Genomic DNA, 12618 nt, shown 5'->3' on the forward strand with positions numbered 1-12618 from the left:
AGACTGTGCCAGGTGAGTGTACCGTTTACCATCAAACCATTGAATTCAGCAGGCATCTAATAACAAAGCATTTATGGCCCACTTACGCATGCATAGATATAACTGTCAGTAGGAAACAACAGTCCCTTTTCTCCGTCTCCAGCTATTTCTTCTTCTCTTAAAACACACAGGCACCATCCGGATTGGACCCAGATACTCTAGAATTCTATCATCAGACTCGGGGATGAAATTAAAATCGCTCATTTTCTTTCTCCATACAAGGAGCAGATCAATTTCCGGAGACTGGGACGTGATATTTTCCTGCCATTGGGCTTTCTCGTCTTTGGCACAGCACCCTGACTGGCTGCCAGCGGGAGGCCCGGGCCTGACTGCACGCCTCGCCGGAGAACAGTTACTTCTGCCGCGGCGAGTTTATTTGCGCCTCGCTATGAGAATTGCCATCATTTACCCTTCCCCAGCGCCCCCCTCCAGAAAGAGAAAAGAAATAGACAAGCAGGGAGAAGCGAGGCAAGAATGAGAAAGGCGAAATTGATTCTTTTTGATACATGCTGCCTGGGGGACATTAGGCACACCTCGTTTGACCACCTATTTCAAGAAATGAACTGAATAAATTTTGCGTGAAGTAATGTATAGGCCTTTTAGAGGCCTTGCGCTGTTGTTTTCGCTTTATGAGGAACGACGGGCTCGCTGCAGCGCGCAGAGGTCATCTGAACAGACGCGAATCCTGGTTTTAGGAAAACGAAATTAATTGTAGCTGTACAAGAATGATAACCCACTTTACATGAAACAAGAAGTGAGATTGTGTTGAGCATGGCGAATGTGCTGAAAACACTGAAATCTGCAGGACTGGCGGGCCCCGGGGGTCAATGGCATATTAAACAATTCACGCAATATTGAACAAACTCTTGTTGCCCAGATGTTCGCTTTGCAGGACGTGGGGATGTGCATGGCGCCCGTGTTTGCACAAGTAGTGCGCATGAGGTCACCACTTCAGCAGAATGAGAACTCTGGCATAATATGTTCTGCGTATGATGCAAGCTTCTGACCGCCTAGCACCCGTTGTTACGCCCCACTTAAAAACGAAGTGTTGTTAATACATTTTTCTCTGTATGCGCTGTCAGTGATAGGATCGCTGTGCCATTTAAAACCATGACTTGGACTTTAATCCCTCAGTGTTCCTTACCTGCATCACAAATTTCTTTTTAGTCGGTCCTTGTTTGTCCTGGCAGGGACACCGGCCCTTGTTTGTGCACACTTTGACCATCCGACCCGTCCTTTCCCTTTTACGTGTCCCCCAGCTGTTACGTCACAGAGCCAGTCAAGGCCTAATTAAACCCAGATTGGGAAAGCGTATAAATCCCAGCCCCTTTTCCCCAGTCTGTCCAAACAGCAACATGCAGACACCCCGAAGTGGATTTTAGTCGAAGCGAATACATTAAGAAGAAAACTGCAAGTCGATCCGTAACCACTGTGACACGCTCAACAGCTGCTACAGAAAAAGTTCTGACACACAGCAAAATGGCTGGACTCAAGGTAAGGCAATTCCTCGAAGCAAAACTGTTGCTAAATGTGTAAATATTCAATTATTATCGCTTATGAGCTGCGTCTGTGTCGACTATCAGACTGTGCATTCATGTGGAGTTAGGGTGCAGAACTATATCATACAGAAATACAGAAGAAAAGTTTGTATTTTTTATTTATTTGTTTTGCACCAGAATGTGTGAAATTCATGCGCCTTAAAGCCACCACAGCTCTTGTGGCCGCAGACTGAAGGGAGGCGTTTCCTCCAACCAATCAGAGCGCTGCATTTTGCAGCTGCCCAGATGTGGTTTGAAGTGCCTAAATCTTTTTTAATTTCATTGGGAACGCTTCAATTTAATTGCAAAAACATGATTTTAAACCCCAGTTTTCCAATTTATTGCCATTGCTGCAGAATTATGGTGATGGGCTGCATTAAGTAGGCATTTGCTTAGATTACTTTTTTTTTTTATATATAGAACCTTTAATATTTGACTGAAGGTTTCAAAGTCATGACACCTACTCAAATGCAAAGCTTTGTCTATAGTGGAATAGTTAACAAACTATCCAAGGACTGCTGGGATCATTGCCAAGTCGCGCTTTGCTGCTCTAGCTCTAATAAACTTTTAAGAGGACAGAAAACTGACTTTGTAAAGCATTCCTTCAACTTGGGACACTCTGGAGCTTCCAACAAGCACTTTGGCACATGATCACGCACACATGGAAACCATCTGTGTCTGTGAGTGTGCTTTCTTGCAAACTCACAATGACTCAGCAAGATGTGTGTACACTGTGACAAGTTTGATCCTCCTGTGGCAGAAGAGACGCGATCAGTAGAGGTGCAGGCGAGATGCAGAACAACACTCTTATCCTAGATGGAACATTGATCAAAACATGCTGCAGAGGATGTAAGTGTAATTAGGCTGTTTCTGTGGCACAATAACACAAAATAATGGATGACTGCAAGGGGGGAAATTTGGCATAACTGCAGTTTGTTTTATCATAGATCTAATGTGAATCAATATGACAACAATTAACAAAAAGACAAGCCTTAATGACAAGCCTTCAAGTTTAATTATAACCAGCATGAACACATTTATCCTGCATTACAATGAAGCTGCATGATGTATTTTTTTATTTTTCACTTCAACTTGTCTCCATTTGTGTGTTGGATGTGTGTTTGTCTCTTTCAGTACATGAGCGGTTTCGGGAACGAGTTCTCATCTGAAGACCCTCGCTGTCCTGGATCCTTACCCGAGGGACAGGTAAAAACCCACACTGGGCTCCTTTTGTTATTTATTCATCATTATTTTCTAATTGTTGAAAATGAGGGTAATTGAACACCATATATAGTGTACATATACACACATTACAGCATTTTTTTATGTTCCATGTGCTTGCAGAATAATCCCCAGGTCAGCCCATATGGCCTTTATGCCGAGCAGCTCTCCGGCTCTGCCTTCACCTGCCCGCGTCCAGCCAATAAGAGGAGGTGTCCTTTTCTGTTTGAAACCTAAATCAGGCTTTATAGTGACTCCAAATGGATCCCAGACAATATGGATAACTAAACATTTCCCTTCCTCTTCTTTCTCTAGCTGGTTGTACCGCATCCTTCCATCTGTTAAACACAAGCCATTCACCTCGGTTCCCTGTGGAGATCTAACAGAGAACTGGAACGAAGTGGAGCCTGATCCTAACCAGGTATATCAACACAAGGAGTCCCTGCTCATTTTGGGCTTAGTTACAAATCTTTCATCGCTTTTACATCTGTGTGGTAAATGTTCAGCCGAAGCCATAACAAAGTTTAGCATAGCATTTAGCCGTCCCAGTGCAACCAAATCTATGCACTGTCTTCTCTAAACCTCACATTAATGCGGTTTAATTGTGGTAAATGACACTGTTTGGGGGCCAGCAGATTCCCTTCATTTTCAGTATTGTGCCTTTAGCTTCACATTTACCACACAGCCTCCAAAGCTATACCGATGTTTTCGAAAAGGAAACAATTTCAAGCTCTTCACACTGTTAAAAGTAACAGTGTTGTTTCAATCCATTAAAAAATGCTGGCGACATAAGAGCACATACAGCCACAAATTTCAAATCTGTGATTGGTGGCGACATGCTGTACGTGACACCATCATCATCAAGTTTGTCTGTTTCAGACAAGTTTACGAAAAGCAATGATGAAGCATAATAAACAGTAGATATATTTATACATAGTAACTTATTTAGAAAATATTTTCCATAGATTGATTTCTTTAAATACACTGAAGGTGCACAATAGGTACACTACAACGAACCGCTTCAAGTAAAAGTTAGTATTTTGCAAAGCAATCTACTGCTACTCATAAATAGAGGTAAATACTGTAAATACTAATAGCTGGGAAACTAAATATAAACAGCAAGCTAGTAAGTAACAAAAACAAACATATTTATTGAAGCTGTAAAGCAGGCCCACGGTGAAATAATGGTGGTTCTTATAATTTTACAGTAAAAATTTGTTACAGTGCAGATTCTGACTCTGAGGTTTCTTTCACAGCTTCGATGGCTGCCATTCACCATCCCCAAAGCTACAGAGAAGAAAGTGGACTTTGTGGCTGTAAGTCAAGCTAATTATTTCTCTTATTTTGAATTTTTATGAAAATTTCCATCTGATTTTATTTGCGTCCTCCTCCACGTTTCAGGGTTTGCATACTGTCTGCGGTGCTGGAGATGCCAAATCTCGTAATGGCATTGGCGTCCACGTGTACACCTGTAACACCTCCATGGTCGACAGGTGAGAATGTATAAATTATGTGACGAAAGGATATATTTTTATTGATGAAAAACATTTCCAGCCTTCCTTTGATCTTATTTTATTCTTGTTCCAGGTGCTTCAACAACTCAGACGGAGACTTTCTGATTGGTGAGGAAAGGAGCGCTGTTGTTGTTTTCGCTGTCATCTATCATAAGAACAATGATAGCTCAAACATCAGCCTGCCTTCTTGTTCAAATTTTCTTTTCTCTGTGTCTCTCTTTGTCTGTTTGTGTGCGCAGTCCCTCAGCAGGGAGAGATCTTGATCACCACAGAGTTTGGGAAGATGATGGTCGAGCCGAACGAGATCTGTGTCATCCAGGTGGGCTGTATGTTTTCCATTTCCCCTGTTTTCAAAGAAATCTGCCGTTGTGTCTGCCCCAACATCCCACTTACCATATTTAGAAAGGCATTGTTTGGTGCTTTTTGAAAGTGACCTCAAAAATAAGCGACGGTGGAAAAGAGGTTTTAAGCTACCGAAAGCCTGACCACCTGGACAGCAGCACGTGTGCTTTTCAAAGTCCATTCAGAACTGAAACAGCACACAGTTGATACTTAATAGGACAAAATTTCCTCTCACTGCCACTTTTCACATTTTTTTTTTTTTTTTTAGCAAGGGATGCGCTTCAGTGTGGATGTGTTTGGGGAAACCAGAGGCTACATACTCGAGGTGTATGGTGCCCATTTTGAACTGCCCGACCTTGGCCCAATAGGTTTGTATGATATTTGTGAGTCTATATAAGTGCAGCATACGTCTTTGTCTTCACTTTTCCTTGGAACGTGCTCACCAAGCTCCTTTACATCTATGTCTTGGAACAGAATGTCCATGTCTAAAACTGTTCACACTTTTCTCTGCGTAACTCACTCTGTGCTCAGAGGATAAATCTTGCTTAGAAATTTTATTAAGGAGATTAACATCTGCTGTTTTGTTTATAGAGTACATATAAAAAGCAACAACAACACAAAATCCTTCTTTGAGCAGCATATTGCTGTTAGATATTTAGGAAACTAGTGACTAGCTTGTGATTTCTGTGTCTTCCTACATATAACAAAAATATTTCTTGCGCCCACCAAAGATGTTTTGGCTTTCCGACAAAGCATCATGGCTCTAAAAATAATGTTTTATCATTAAATGTATTCGCACCTACAATTGTTTTAATCTTTATTTTACCTTTATTCACTAGCTGGGCCCACGTCCTCACTTTAGGTTGGACAGCGTTTTAGTAGGTAAAGCTGAATGCTTTGACATGGCTTGAGGGAAGGCCTCGAAGGGGAGTGGTGATGGCTTCCTGCCCTGGCAGACCCCCATGCACCAAATAGAAATGAACAAGTTAAAGAATTGAAAACAAGGAGGCAGGGAGGGTGGGGGAGGTAAACGAGAATGAACAGCTTGCAGAACTGGGTGAACCTATATAGACGACAGCGTGTTTGGAGGCGTGGTCCTGCTCCTGAAATTCCAATACATAATCTCCAAATAGTTAAAATATCAAAAAAATGCACAGCTAAATTGCTAAATAAGCTAACACCTTAACTACATGAAACCACCTGTGATTACATGATCTGTCACCCCCAATTGTTTCCTATTTTTTTTTTATTGTTATCATTGTCATCATGGTTATGCCTACACTGCCTTTACTTTGACACTTTGCGTGTGTTTTGCAGGAGCCAATGGTCTGGCTAACCCGAGAGACTTCCTGTGTCCGGTTGCATGGTATGAAGATCGCAAAGTGCCCACTGGTTACACCGTCATCAATAAATACCAGGGGAAGCTGTTTGCATGCCAACAGGTGGCTATTGTTGCACACAACTTCATCTGTATCACTGTACTTCCACGTGTACCTGTGGTCTGACAGGGACACACACACATACACACATGGCTTACTTGCCCTATTACCCTATTTAGTTTTGTGTCTGCTTCAGTGAACGCCATCGAACTGCCGCAGTGACTAACAGGAAACTGTCCAAGTGAAGCATATGATCCATTAGCTGCTCCTGCCGACTGAATTGCCATCCCTGATGATTTAATATCGAAGCATTAGCTGTTATCCATTCAGCAGGTTTCCGCCTCGACTCCCTTATGAGTCTTAATCACTCATAATTAGTTAAGGCATTCTGGAGCTGCAGACAGTGTACCTGTGAAGCTTTTGCTTTGTAGGAAAAAACCTTTTTCAAGTTAAGCATTAATTTCAACATATTTCAGCCGGGGAATGATCCTCCCCCTCCCGAAATGTCCTGTTGGGCGCATAATTGGATCGACACATAATGTCTGACAGGAGGTTTTTTACTGAGGCAGGGAGGAGGTGGGAGGAGAGGTTTGTCAGGGGTGGGGGTTGGGGGGGTTGTAACCGTGGAAACCATGTCAAACCACACTGTTATTATTCATCATAGGAAGTACACTAGGGCAAGATACTGTCTTTTCTTTTTTTGAAGCAAAACAGACCTCTTCCCATCTTCCTCTCTGCTTCTGCTTGAGTATCTGCCACCAGTTATATGCTCTTCGCAGAGAGTGGACCAGAGAGGTTGCAGGGGTAAGAAAATAAGATGGGGCGGTGGAGGCCTCGTATAAGGGAAGATGCTGCCGCTCCTGCCTGGTCCTGCTGTTTTGTTCCCCCGCAGAGTGCCGAAATTGCTCAAATTAACTTATTATTTGCTTGACTGGACCAATATGTTTGTGTTTTGTGTGCGTGTGCGCGCAAGTGCTCGCTCGCCTCCATTTTCCTCCCTTCATTTTAATCGAATGTAGTGGAGTTATCACAGATGAATGTCCAAGAAATTACCTGCACTGGATTTCCCGAAGGCCTCTTTGTACATCGACTACTGTCAGTTGAGTGTGTGTTAAGTTGTTTTCGGCGTTCATTAGTCACGAATGTTTGCGTGTGTGAATGCATCTGTGTATGTATATGTATTTGCCAGTATTCGTCGTTGGTGTGTATTAGCTGTTCGTGTGTGGAAAAGCTTGTGTGTAAAGGAGCAGGGAGGTCAGTATGGAGGCAGCTTGAGTTGTAATGAACTATATTGATTTTAGAGTTGCTGTTGAATGTCTTTTTTCGCAGTGACATTATCAGAACAGAGAAACTATATAAAATTGCTGTGGTTTTAACAATCAAGATAAAGAAATATCTCTGCACCCACTGCTCCCCTCTCCCCATAACTGCGCTGCTGCGAGCGTCAAAATGCTCAAAGTTTGGGAAAGTTTGATTGTGAAGCCAATTACCCCATAATACCTGGAGCCTCGTATCACAAAGAAAAGGGGGGAATGAAAGAGAAGAAAGGATGAAAGAAGCACACCCTCTTTCACAATCAACCCTTTTCATTATGACCAGTTTTTTTCTCTTTATGTGAAGAAGTACTCTCTCTGGGAATTTAAGATTACAAAGACATTATTCATTGTTCCGTTTTCCCTGTGAAAAGCTCAATTTAAAGCCTTTTGTGTTTGTTGCTTGGGTAGACTCCTCTTATTTGTTTTGTTCTGTGCTCTGCACGTAGGATTTCTCGCCATTCAATGTGGTCGCCTGGCACGGTAACTACACGCCTTACAAATACAACCTGAAGAACTTCATGGTTATCAACTGTGTGGCCTTCGACCATGCGGTGAGGGTTGTGTTTAGGGACACGCCAATAGCACTTTTGAATGCAAAAAGCCGTGCTCCTCACCCGTCGCATGTTTATGATTTCTCTATATAGGATCCATCTATCTTTACTGTGCTTACTGCCAAATCCACTAGACCAGGGGTTGCCATTGCTGACTTTGTCATCTTCCCCCCACGGTGGGGTGTGGCTGACCACACCTTCCGCCCACCATACTATCACCGTAAGACACACGCGCACACACATCCATTTACCCAGCCTGTGTCAAGGCAGTAGGTGAGAACAAACCACCTGCTGTATGACTCACTTCAATGGAGACCCCACAATAGTCTCCTTTTGTCCGATTTCATTGCAGACCTATAAGGCCATCTAGCGGAAATCAGTGTTACACCTGGCACATTCAACAGCAAACTAGACACATGACGCTGCTGTGTTACAGCTCCTTCTGCTTGTCACTGTAGGTAACTGCATGAGTGAATTCATGGGTCTGATCAAAGGCCATTATGAGGCCAAAGAGGAGGGTTTCCAGCCAGGAGGGGCCAGTCTCCACAGCATAATGACCCCGCATGGCCCGGACGTGGACTGCTTTGAGAAGAACAGCACTGCTGAACTCAAACCTGAGAGGGTGGCTGAGGGAACCATGGTAAACAAACAAAATATATATATGGTTAACACATGACCAAGTCGGTATCGTTTATCACAGCGTGCTTTTTTCCTATCACCAGGCTTTTATGTTTGAGTCGTCCTTCAGCATGGCGGTGACAAAGTGGGGTCTTCATACATGCCAGAAGCTTGACAAGAACTACTACCAATGTTGGGAACCTCTACGCAGCCACTTTAACCCCAACTGGAAGCCCGGCAAACAGTAGAAACCCAGTGATTCAGAATGCATTAAGAGCAAACAAATCAAAAATAAATATATCAAAATAAAAATTTCACTTCTCACAATCCAATGATTTATTTGTGTTCCCCGAGTAGATCTGTTGACAGAATAAACAGGAAGAATAAAGTAATTTCCTTCTCACAGAAGTATAAAACCAAATTGTCGTCACATGTGTATTTTTATTTTTAAGAAACATAACTGCAAAATTAAGGAACAATAAGAGGCAACCTTAGACCAGCATTCTGTTTTACTGAGAGGTGTTTGGTAGGACCACTAATGACCCTGTCTTTACCCCTCATGCCACTGTTGTACCAATATTGAGATTATCCTTTAATATCTAAATGACACTGCAGTGCTTCTTTATTTGACTATATATATAGTCTTGCTTTATGTTAAACGGGGGATCATTGATATCAGCATGTCTTGCATTTTCTTTTCCTGTGCCAATCTGAACTTATGTGAGAGGGGGGAATCGAGTCCTTCAGTCTGCAAGTAGATCCTCCTTGCCTCTGTGTATAACTGCAGACATGCAAATGGTACTTTCACACATGAAAGCCACATAACTTTGGTTTGACAATATAATTTTATTCGGTTAATAATAATTACACACATGGACATCATCTCTAGAACACACAGGACGAGGGTCTTTCTACACCCGGGCTCAAGATGACAAACTGAACTTGCGCTCGAGGGTACCGGCCTTAATTTGCTCCTCCTTCCTATCCTGTAAAACAGATGACAAACAGATGATAGGTTAGTGCGGTTTCCATAGAAACAAAGTCATATCGCCCTCACCCTCATCACCTTCCAGACGTTTTCTCAAACTCCATGTTTTATGAGTGAGCTTTTTATGATTTTCAAGCAGCTTTCCCCCCCCTTCCCAGCACCAAAAAAGGGGGGTTGGGACAAATATGATAGCCCAGCAGTGTGACAATTGGACCAAATTCTCCCTGGAATCTCAATTGGCGAGGACTTTGACGGTGAATCTCCATGACAATGGGGTAGAAAATGAAAGCAGGCAGCATTTTGGATGAAGCATTCATTTCTAACGTGAGCGGGTCTGTGTCAAAAGAAAGAAAACCAGATCAACGGTGCACCTACATGGGAATAATGAGTCCCAATCTTCAACTAAATAGCTTTTCAGGTTTCTATGACAGCATTTGTCACCAAATCACATTTTATGAATACCCAGATCAAATACTCTAAATGGTCAAATTATTACAGTGGCTGAAAAAATGACCACTATTGTAACAGTGTAAAGTAACCATGTAATCAATACTGAATTATTTTGTTTCCTGCAATAAATGTACTGATATTTTTTTAACCTCCAACAATACTTGGCAATTTACTCCTAGTTTCTATTGTTCTTGTTTTGGTTCTAGTCTCACACGTGCCTTTAGACAGCCTAAAGAGGGCTAGTGGGGCTTAAATTGTGGTTCAAGAGCTCGCTACAAACTTTTGTGATGAGAAAACACAGCTGAGCCGATTAAACTACCCATTAAGATCAAGCAGACAGCGAGTGAGAAGGCTACAGTGTTTCTTGTCTCATACCCTGTCTGTCTTGAAGATGTAGTAGAGGGCAAAGAGAGGTACAACTCCAAACATTGCACCCAGCAGAGAGGTCTTGTTTGTAGGCCTGAAGTGTGCGTAGGGATTGCCTCGTGCGTACACCCAGCGTGTCAAGGCAGGGTCTTCCTGTACAGACAGAAGTAAGCAATGACATTTATCACCATGTGTAAATGTAGAATTCACAGCGGAAAAATAGACTCCAATATTTACAACAAATCAACCAAAATTTAAAAGTCTCATAGTGACGTTAAAATTATTAATATCTGTTATACTTAAACCTTTTATTTTAGGTGGGGAAAACTCAGGAAACAGCAGAAAAGAGAGGGGGGGGGGGGCATTTTTCAAGGACAGGACATTTTTCCAGAAAAATCCTGGTGTACATATTTTAAACAGTTTACATTTACTTTACTGGTACATTTAATTTACTGGTATTGTGCTTGCTGGTCAATTTCATGAACTTAAGAGAACAAAGCCATTATAAAATGTAACAGTAAAAGTAACATAGCAAAATGTCTGCCTTTAAAACAATCCCAGCGCACACAGTATAGATGGAAAAATGAGGTAATCCAACTACACCACTGAGTACCATAAAGACGTTATGGAAGAACTGAAGTATATCCAGCCAGATGACAAACTAAGTCAGCATGAAGAGCTGCTACAGCTACTTTGGTTGGACATCTGCTATGACTTTAAGTTTTAGTGCAGAACCTGCACTGTAGCGATTCAAGTCATTAGATATTATACATGATATTCGGTTATACTGTGTTTTGATGGCCCACCATCTCTCATAAGTGTCGAGCTGGGTTGGGGTCCGGTGACAGCAAAGGCCATGGCATATGATTCAAACTATTTTATATAACGATGAAATCATTCAGTGAAACCTGGTGCCTAAAGGATGGGGGCTACTCCAAGCTGTAAAGACATGTTTCATCACAGGATACAATGACCCCTCACACTAAAGACTGAAGTGGACCCAAACCATGTCAGCGAAATGCTCCCTAGGAGCATAACAGAACCACGAGACCCCCTAATTTAAAACACTGCAGGGGTCGGGTTTTTTCTGTCACCAGTCAGTTTTCAGAGCACACCAGGAAGAAAGCAATCTGTACTGCAGCGCACGGTTCCCAAGACGTAAACGATCTTCATAATGCAGTAGTGACTAGCATGGAGTGGAAGGTCTCGTTTATAATCTTATCTAAAATTTAGACTAGATAAATACATATAGTCACCGCTGTGCCCCGCTAATGCTACCCGTTAGCATTCTGGCCAATAACTTGAGCCCTTTTCAAGGGTGACATTGCTAACTAGCAAGTAGCCACTCACAATGAGCTCTTTTCTGTGCGGGTTATTGAGTTGCAGCTGATATTGGCGCTTCAGATTTGCTCGCAGTGCACCCCTGGCTTCTTCGGCACGCCTCTGCTCCGGCGAAAGGTTGAAATATTCGTTTGGATCCAATGTTTTTGGCCGAGTGGCCAAGGGCGCCTCTCGGTAGTCCGCCATGATTGTTTAATGACTGCTGGAACGGTGGAAACGCGAGCTTGTGAAATCTCGCGTTGAGTGAGCGCCGTATTACCATAGCAACGTCAAACTCTGGCTGAACGAAGCAATGGATGCAGCGCAGGAAAGTGAAGAGAAAGTGGCTGACGACACATCGCCTGACAGTAATGATGACTTTAAATGTGAAGACATTTCTGCAGAAGACGAATTGAGTTTAAAAGAAGGTGAAGAAGACTTGGAAGCGACGGTGAAAGCCATCCAAGACCGGGCAGAAGCCAGTGCAAGGCCCAGTTCAACCAACAGAACATCCAAACCACCAGCCGTAGTTGACTTTTTACGGAACTTTCTCTTCCAGATGGGCATGACAGAAACCCTCGATTGTTTTCAAACCGAGTGGAACGAGGTGGTGCAGAAAGGACTGCTGGAGGAAGAGGGTCTCATGGTGACCCCATTCGTTCACATTGAAAACCAGCGTCTGGAAAATGAGCTGAAAACCGCTCTGAAGGAGATGGAGGAGTACAGGCGTGCAGTCTCTGCAGCAGCCGGGACTCTGGTGAGGGTGCAAAAAAACAGAGACTTTCACCGGATGCAACATAAGCGTGTTGTCCAGGAGAAAAACCTACTCATCGAGGAGATGAGGAAAGTCAAGATGCAGTGCAACAGCTACGAACCTGCGGTGAAGCGGATGAACGAGAAATATGAGGTCGTTTTAAAGCAGGTCATGCTGGCGGCTTTGGAGAGGGACAAAGCCTTCAGGGAGGTGAACTCTTCG

The 12618-nt window shown here is 42.9% G+C and overlaps 2 protein-coding genes across 4 annotated transcripts; one reads left to right on the forward strand and one right to left on the reverse strand.

Moving 5' to 3' along the window:
- Positions 1-1352: 1352 nt before the first annotated feature.
- Positions 1353-8830, forward strand: hgd (homogentisate 1,2-dioxygenase). 2 transcript variants are annotated; one of them, XM_005912109.3, is made up of 14 exons: positions 1353-1533; positions 2712-2783; positions 2922-3010; positions 3114-3219; positions 4055-4114; positions 4200-4291; positions 4386-4420; positions 4552-4631; positions 4923-5022; positions 5972-6096; positions 7796-7900; positions 7994-8120; positions 8359-8540; positions 8623-8830. In XM_005912109.3, the coding sequence occupies exons 1-14, from the start codon at positions 1519-1521 to the stop codon at positions 8764-8766; spliced, it is 1332 nt and encodes a 443-aa protein (XP_005912171.1). In that variant the 5' UTR covers positions 1353-1518; the 3' UTR covers positions 8767-8830. The 2 variants fall into 2 exon arrangements, with proteins under 2 accessions (XP_005912171.1, XP_042083780.1); XM_042227846.1 differs by lacking the exon at positions 1353-1533 and adding an exon at positions 2035-2426.
- Positions 8831-9344: 514 nt separating this feature from the next.
- Positions 9345-11883, reverse strand: ndufb4 (NADH:ubiquinone oxidoreductase subunit B4). 2 transcript variants are annotated; one of them, XM_005912110.2, is made up of 3 exons: positions 11673-11883; positions 10332-10475; positions 9345-9504 (listed from the first exon to the last, which is right to left on the reverse strand). In XM_005912110.2, exons 1-3 carry the CDS (start codon positions 11847-11849, stop codon positions 9442-9444), a joined length of 384 nt encoding a protein of 127 aa, XP_005912172.1. In that variant the 5' UTR covers positions 11850-11883; the 3' UTR covers positions 9345-9441. The 2 variants fall into 2 exon arrangements, with proteins under 2 accessions (XP_005912172.1, XP_014189352.1); XM_014333866.2 differs by lacking the exon at positions 9345-9504 and having other exon boundaries at positions 10326-10475.
- Between the last annotated feature and the right edge of the window lie 735 nt (positions 11884-12618).

Source organism: Haplochromis burtoni, unplaced genomic scaffold (assembly GCF_018398535.1).
Source record: "Haplochromis burtoni strain Fernald_Lab_line unplaced genomic scaffold, NCSU_Asbu1 Contig_1, whole genome shotgun sequence".
Classification (NCBI taxonomy): Eukaryota; Metazoa; Chordata; class Actinopteri; order Cichliformes; family Cichlidae; genus Haplochromis; species Haplochromis burtoni.

Excerpts from the sequence above, each read along its gene's own strand:
- hgd (XM_005912109.3), top strand. Across the intron at positions 3,011-3,113 it reads CGTCCAGCCAATAAGAGGAG|CTGGTTGTACCGCATCCTTC; the intron begins GTGTCCTTTTCT and ends TTCTTTCTCTAG. Across the intron at positions 4,115-4,199 it reads AGAAAGTGGACTTTGTGGCT|GGTTTGCATACTGTCTGCGG; the intron begins GTAAGTCAAGCT and ends TCCACGTTTCAG.
- ndufb4 (XM_005912110.2), bottom strand. The coding sequence starts at position 11,849 with ATGGCGGACTACCGAGAGGCGCCCTTGGCCACTCGGCCAAAAACATTG. Across the intron at positions 10,476-11,672 it reads CGCACAGAAAAGAGCTCATT|GAAGACCCTGCCTTGACACG; the intron begins GTGAGTGGCTAC and ends CTGTCTGTACAG. Across the intron at positions 9,505-10,331 it reads ACATCTTCAAGACAGACAGG|GATAGGAAGGAGGAGCAAAT; the intron begins GTATGAGACAAG and ends TCTGTTTTACAG.